General features: G+C 39.7%; 1 protein-coding gene across 1 annotated transcript; it reads right to left on the bottom strand.

Moving 5' to 3' along the window:
• Positions 1 to 6,589: 6,589 nt before the first annotated feature.
• Positions 6,590 to 7,546, bottom strand: LOC142850847 (olfactory receptor 52N2). Its single transcript, XM_075974749.1, has one exon. The coding sequence runs from the start codon at positions 7,544 to 7,546 to the stop codon at positions 6,590 to 6,592; it is 957 nt and encodes a 318-aa protein (XP_075830864.1).
• Between the last annotated feature and the right edge of the window lie 701 nt (positions 7,547 to 8,247).

Genomic DNA, 8,247 nt, shown 5'->3' on the forward strand with positions numbered 1-8,247 from the left:
TTGTAAATAGTGCTGCAAAATCATATGATAAAGACATCAGGGACTACAAGATTATTTTCTGTTTCTTTTTCTTTTTAGTTTTTTGAGTCAGGGTTACTCTGAGTTGCTTTGGAACCTGTCCTGGAACTCTTGTTCCAGCGCTTGTAGACCAGGCTGTCCTGAAACTCACATGTGCGAAGGTCAGAGGATGACTTTGAGGAGTCTGTTCTCTTCTCGCACCGCACATTCCAAGGATCTAGTTCAGCTGATCAGGCTTACACCGTGAGCGGTTCACCCACCAAGCCCCCTTATTATTCTCAAAACACTTACCACTGAACTCAGACCTGAGCCCCTTTGTTATTCTCAAAACTCTCATCGCTGCACCCAGACCTAGGTTAGCACGCAGGACATTTTTTCATTATTGTCGTAAATATATGCTGGAAACATTTTACATTTCAGAAAGGTAAGGGAAACCAACTAGCATTTTGTAGTCATTAAAATGCAAGAGGCTGGAAGCACAGCGCCTCTGTAAAAATCTCAGCTCTACCTATGGCCTTGTTTGATATTTTCTTTAAGCTATTCACCCCTCAGTATCCTGGTGCCTCAATTTGCCTAAAATGTGTACAAAATACTGACATTTTCAAATAGGCTTTTAGGGTCAAATGAACATATATTTTAAATATACTGTTGGGAAAACATGTTTTTTGTTATTGTGGCTGTTATAATCTTGAAAATATTTGTATATCTTAAAAGAAAGTAACTATAGAGAAAACCATGAAGAGACTTCCCTCTCCCAAGGACACCCTGAGTCATGAGAAGAACCTATGAGGGTGTGCAATTGGAACGCTAGCAGAAACTGGATAATTGGTTGTTTGTTATTGTTTTTCAGAAAACTGAAAAAAAAAACAGAGGAGACATGGGGCAATGAAGTGAAGACTCAAGAGGCAGAGACTATGATGGAAATCTGAACCATCAAAGACACTGTCTACTTGGCAATGGATTAGGGTTAAATGTTATTCTAAAAACTTGTTACCTGGAAGGTGAGAGCAGACTGTCTGGTGTCCACACAGGCTTCTACTGCCATTCCTGTCACACTTTCCTTCTTTCTACTTCCTGAAACTTTCTTACTGAAATATTTCCTTATCCTCAGCATCTAGTACACACTACTCACCTTCCTCTATTCCCTAGTACTTACATACAGTCAAGAGTCATTTCATAGCCCGCATCCCTGTACACCTTCACAAACTGACTCTAATAAATAACAATGAGCATTCACTAAGTTGTATTTACAGTCATCTTAAGACATCTGTCTCTACCAGAAGAATTCAGTACAGTCAGGTAATCATTTACTTGTCTCAGTAAAAGATATAGAGCCAGGCTCAAAGAGGACATTAAAAAAAAAAGCTGGTACTCATCAAAAAAGGTTCCTCTTGCAGTAGACGGGCATTAACACAGCAATCAGTAATTAGACAATGCACAGAAAATTGAATGACTTTGGAGAGCACTCAGTCTTAGATAGAATGTCTTTCACCACACCTGCCCCTCAGGCTCAGAAATCTATGCAGAAGAGAGACGAATGAATCCAAGGAAACAGTGGATTACAGACACAACAGGACTGATGCACGTATGAACTTACAGAGACTGTGACAGCACATACAAGACCTTCACACGTTCACACCAGACAAAATCCAAGTTCTGAAAAGAGGATGTAGACAAATGTTCCACCCATAACCCAAAGGCTCTTTGCAATTGAAACCTGCAGGGAAAAAGAAAATCAATTTTCTCCAATAGAATGTTACCATGTATATCAATCACACTCCCAGGTAAGCCCATGCCCAGGAGGAGTTAACCAACAAAAATGGACTCCGTGTTTTCTGTATAACTTGTGTTTTTGTATTATTTTGCCTTATTGTTTTTGGTTTTGTTTTTTGTTTGATTCATTGAGAGAGAAAATGATCATGAAGTTGGTGCATAGGAAGGTAAGGTAAGGAGGACCTGTGAAGAATTGGGAAAAAGGAAAAATATGATCAAAACATATTGTATGGAAAAATTAGAGAAAAAAGAAAAGTGTTACCTGGGCGGTAATGGCGCATGCTTTTAATCCCAGCACTCAGGAGGCAGAGGTAGGCGGATCTCTGGGAGTTCGAGGCCAGCCTGGTCTACAAGAGCTAGTTCCAGGACAGGCACCAAAGCTACAGAGAAACCCTGTCTCGAAAAACAAAACAAACAAAAAAAAACAAAGAAAAGTGTTTGGCGTATACTGGCATGTTTGTGAGAAGCCAACAGAAGCTCAGCCATAGAAAACTGATCCTTGCTGGGTGGTGGTGGCACACACCTTTAATCCCAGTGCTCAGGATGCAGAAACAGGCAGATCTCTGTGAATGTGAGGGCAGCCTGGTCTACATAGTAGTTCCAGGACACCCAAGTATGTTATACAAAGACACCCTGTCTCAAAAACCCAATAAAATAAAATAAAATGATGAGAGAGGAAGGGAGAACAAAAATTAACCCTCTATTGAAGAAAGATTTTTCATTAGACACTGATGTTCAAAATGAATCCAACTTGAAACTAACAGCTCATGAATAATAGCACAATTAATTAAATGATTAGACTATACCAGAGACCATGCTGTGCTACTTAAGAACTAACATTGCAGTCTAAGGCTTCTCGTTCATTTCCCGGCTGCCCAGACCTGAAATAATTACACAGAAACTATATTAATTAGTTGGCCAATTAGCTCACACATATTTCTAGCTAACTCTTTAAAAAAACAGGAGAATCTACAACATGTATTGTTTACTACATCTACCTTTAACATACTTTGTGCACTTCTAAACACCTAGAAGGAACGGATGTTTCAGATGAGGACATAAATTTCTCCCCTATATACACAGTAGTGTCGAAACCACACACATATAACAATGATTAGATCTCAAAGTGTCTTCTGCTGAGAGCATTCTGGTCTCTGACTTTTTTCTTCAGCCCTTCCCCTGTATCAGAAGACACAGGCTCCTGTCACTTGGATGATACTTTCACAACTCTTCAGAAGACAACCTTGCTGCTAATTTTAACACAGAGTACACAGAAGACAAAACTCTACCTTTGTCATATTCTGGCAATTTAATACCTAGAAACTAGGTATCATAAATGAGGACTCCTTTGTCCAGTATGGACAGTATATACATTGTAGCAAAGTTAAATGTATATAACATACAGAGTGATGGGTAAGCTAAAAACATCTAGCACACTAATGGGATTTTTGCAGTTCCCTTCCCCCCACATCCTCAGTCGACTGAACAAGTCTAGCCTGTGCAATGTTCTCGGAGGAGGGTTAACAACTCTACTTCTAAACATAGTATCTCCAGTTTTGCAAAACTATTTAAATAAAATATTATTCTACTACTTCTGCTTTTATCAAACACTTAAAATACCTAGATAGACCAGATATCTCATGTAAGAACTTATGTGCTATCCACCCTGCACTGACAAATAAAAGTGTATGCAAAGTAATGGTTATTATCTGAGGTGTCTTCTAAATATAACCATCTGGGTTTTGACCCACTTTCTTCTCCCTTCTCTGCTTTCAAGCCAGTAGACAAATAGAGACATAGGCAATGCTCAGAAATAGCTGAACAAATTCATATTCCCAAATCATTTACAGAGCAATCTTTCCTATAAGTTAACAGTGTATGCAATGTGCTAATTTTACTACGTTGTCATACATTGGCAACCTCTTTAACATCTAGAGATGAGAAGCTGAAAATTTTAGGCACGAGTCCATTATATACAGAATACACACAGCAAAACAAACACACTAGTAAGTACATGACCACACTACTTCCCATTACTTCCTCCAGACCACTGAGCAAGTACAGACTGTACTGCTCACAGAGGGGTCCATAATTCTACTCCCAAAAGACTATGTTTCATGAATTTTAGCAAAAAGATACTTACAAAGTGTTATTTTACTACTTCTACATTTAACATATGTTGGGCACTTCTAAATATCTACATAGACCAGATGTTTAGCTATTTCCACTATGTACACAGCAGTCCAGTAAACGGCACACATGTAACAAGAGTAGTAATTAAAAAAATTTTAACACAAAAAGAAAAAAATTTAATGTAAAAAATACAAAATGTATTTTATTACCTCTACCTTGTCATACACTGGTGACCTCAGACATCTTGAGTGACTAGATGTCGTAAATTAGGACTCCTTTGTCCTTTATATATGCTATGTACACAGCAAAGACAAACACAATGGGTCAGGGGTCTCTTTTCCATTCACGGAGCCCAATGGCTCAGAGCTCTGCATTTCCTTCCCCTGGGATCAAGGGCACAAACACAATGTAGTCAACTTGGGAGGGGTTTGGCTATTCCTTCCCAAACAATACTTCAAATGAACCCTAACAAAAACCTATTTACACAATGTGTTGTTTTTCTACCACTGCTTATAAAATATGTCAGGCACTTTAGAGCATCTAGAAAGATACTTCCAAAAAAACACTCGGTATTGACACACTGACACACACACACACACACATAAACGGAGGGAGGGGGGGAGAAATGAACAAAATGTGTACACAATACAACAGAACACACAAGACACACACACACACACACACACACACACACACACACACACACACAAAGAAGTCTTCTTCTTCACAGGACCTGTCTGGCTCTGGACCTCTTCCTCCTCCTGGGTCCTCTAAACTATTGAATAAACAAGGACGATTGTCGCTCCTGGAGTCTTTCTAGAGGTGGCCTAAACAATTCCATTTCAAAGTCACCTCTAGAAGACACGTCTACAAGGTTTTTAAATATGATTGGGTACGCACATGTGATTTCCTACCTCTACACTGCGTTGGCAATCTCTACAGCTATATGTCCAGATTAAGCCAAAGTCTTTCTAAAAGGGTCGGGGTAAAGGTTAGGAGCAGCCTTTTCCTATTATAAACCACGCCAGTCTTGGCCTTCAGGTAGCCGCCATTCTTTCTGCCTTTCCACAATCGATTGCCGACACGTGGAAATGTCCTCGAAGGCCTGGCTGGGGCTTCTCCATGGGCCCGACCCTGGAGAGCAGGGGGCAGATGGATGAAGGAGGCCATGCGCAGAAGCCCTGGCCATCGAGGCCTTTTGTTGACAGGGGAAGGATCACTGCAGCTGCTGTGAGGGTTCAGGCTCCTGGGGTCCACAGGACTGAGTCCAAGGCTGCTCCTGGCTCCCTGGCTCACCCGGCACAGGCCAGAGGCCGTGAGGGCCCAGAGGAAAGAGGAAGCATACCCTAGCTTACCAAGCTCTCTCTTCTAGCTAACTCTTAACATCTTGAACTAATCCATATCTACTAATCTGTTTATTGCCACAAGGCTCATGGTTTACCAGTAAGGTTCTCTGGAGTCTGTCTCCTTTGGTAGCTATATGGCTTCTCTCTGACGCTGCCTACTCTCTCTCTATATATTTCTGTTCAGATTTCCCACCTGGCTATATTTTGCCCTGCCATAGGCCCAAAGCAGATTCTTTATTAACCAATGATAAAAAGCAATTCACAGCATATAGAAGGGAATCCCACATCATAGCATATTCAGTTATCCAGATGAATTTTATTGGTGAGCTTTTGTCATATTTGAAAAAAAGTATAGAAGCTGGCATTTATAGGCAAGGAGGAATTCATTAAGATGACAAGGACTAATTCTTAAAAATCAAAGATTTTAACCCTCCAGCTAACCAAATCCAAAACCAATGAAATATTCTTTCTAATAATTGTCCACTAAACTGTCCTTCAAGGTTGCATCCATTTTTAACGATCTCTTCTTTTTTCATACATGTTTCATCTCATGTTTCCCTGGCTGCACTCAATGTCCTGAAATTGGGGATTGTCTGACATTCAGCTCTGCATCCCTCAATTTAGATCCAGTTTACAGCTGATAGTGTTAGTTAATAGTACTTAGTGTCTCAAAAATGAATGAAAGAATGAAATAACATCAAATACCATAGCAATTTGATGATTTTACCTCCTTAATAACACAACTAAATCTCATATATACATTTTCCATGAAGCTTAAATAATGAATGTTCAGAGAAGAAAATGGTCATTCAAGAAAACTAGAGAGTATTTAAAAAATTAACAAATAATTAGAATTGAGTTACTCCACAAAAATATCAAACTATAGTTTATCTTATATACACTTCAACATCGATCCCATGTTTTCTAATCAGCAATGTACTTGATCTAACTAGAGCTTGCCCTTAGTGGAGAGGTCAAGATTTTTCCAAATTACTGCAAGCTTATCTTTTAAATACAGAACACGGACTGATATTTAGCCTACATCCATCATTTCATTATATTTCTATACATCATTTCTATTTATATGGAATTTTGTAAACATAAAAAATATCAGTAATGAGTACATTGTGTGTTAATTTCTACATTCTGTATTTTGGCAGAACTTTCCTTACAAAGATTATTTAATAATGTACAATTTCAAAGGCTTCAGAACATTTACATATCGGATGACTTAATACTATTTCACTCATCTTTTATGACTTTTTTCCACTATCTTCCTCATCACAAGCAGGTATAACTAGTCTTAAGATGCATTTGTTTTAGGTAGTACCCATTTTGTCTCCGAGTAAAAATTTGATTACACTTTCCCGAATCTGCTTGGTCTTGACTCCATAAACAATTGGGTTCATTGTAGGGGGCAGTAGCAGGTAGAGGTTGGCCACTATAATGTGGATGTGGTGGGGAATAGTGTGTCCCCCAAAGCGATGAGTGAAGAAAGTAAAAAAGGCAGGCACATAAGTGATCACAATCGCACAGATGTGAGATGTGCAGGTGCTGAAGGCTTTGTGACGAGCATCTGCAGAGGACAGACTCACCACTGCTCGCAGGATCATAGTGTAAGACACAGAGATACAGCAAATGTCAAACATGCCAATCAGGAGAGCAACCATAAGGCCATAGATTGCATTGACCTTGGCATTGCCACAGGATACCTTGGCCACAGACATGTGGTCACAGTAAGTGTGGGGGATAAAGGTGCCTCGGCAATAGGGCAAGCGCTTGGTGAGGACAGTGAATGGAAAGATGAGCATCACACTCCTCAAGAAAGTAGCAAGACCAGCTTTGGCAATCACAGGATTGGTGAGGATGGTGGTATAACGCAGAGGATAGCAAATGGCTACATACCGGTCCAGGGCCATGAGCATGAGCACTCCAGATTCCATTCCAGTCAACATGTGGACAAAGAACATCTGAACCAGGCAAGAATTAAATCCAATCTCTTTGAAGTTGAACCAGAATATGCACAGCATATTGGGCACAGTAGTAGTGCACAGGGTGACATCAGTGAAGGAGAGTAAGGCCAGGAAGTAGTACATCGGCCGGTGCAGAGCCTCCTCATGGCCAATGAGGTAGATAAGCCCACAATTCCCCACAACAGCAATCATGTACATGAAGCAGAATGGTAGAGAGATCCAGACATGTGCATCTTCCAGCCCAGGAACACCATTCAAGATAAAGAAGTCTGGGGTCAGGATGGAGCTGTTGGCTCCCAACATAATGGCTGGCAGGATAAGCACATTTTATACCCAATAATAGTGTCAGTGCTCTGGGGGAAGTGGATAAATAAAAGGAAAGTGGAGGGCTTAGAAAACAAACAATAGCATTGACATAAGAAATACTTTAAAATGTTTGCAGCATTCTATGTAACTTCATAGTCTATTGCCACATTTCACTTGACATGGAATATGATGCTAAGTAGTTGATTAACCAATTTATGATTCAGATTTCATACTCCATAATGATATAGCAATGCATAAAGCTCAAAATGTTGACAAGATTATGGAAAATATTAATTTTATACAAAGTTATAAGATGATAAACTAGGAATATTCCATTAATATAAGCAGTAATCATTATTGTTATTATTGAGCACCCTATTACAAAAGGAAATGCTAGTTTCTATGGCCTCCAAGCAATTAAAATTTGTCCCCATGTGTCAGATAGGGGGGAAAAACATATCTTTAAATCTGGACTGGAATCCAGGAAGTTTTCTCAGATTTCCTGAAAGGCTGCTGTTGCTAAGAGGATACTAAGATATTAGCCACTGAAATGTCTGTAATAGAACTAGTCTTTGTGTTTGGAATGTACCTTAAATGTCTCTATCCTAGCATAGCCGGAGGCTACAGAAGCAGCATCAGAAAAAAAGGGGGCAGGACATCTGCAGAGATCTGAGATGTTGGGCCTGCATTCTGCTCAC

This window comes from Microtus pennsylvanicus, chromosome 5, assembly GCF_037038515.1.
Source record: "Microtus pennsylvanicus isolate mMicPen1 chromosome 5, mMicPen1.hap1, whole genome shotgun sequence".
NCBI classification, from domain to species: domain Eukaryota; kingdom Metazoa; phylum Chordata; class Mammalia; order Rodentia; family Cricetidae; genus Microtus; species Microtus pennsylvanicus.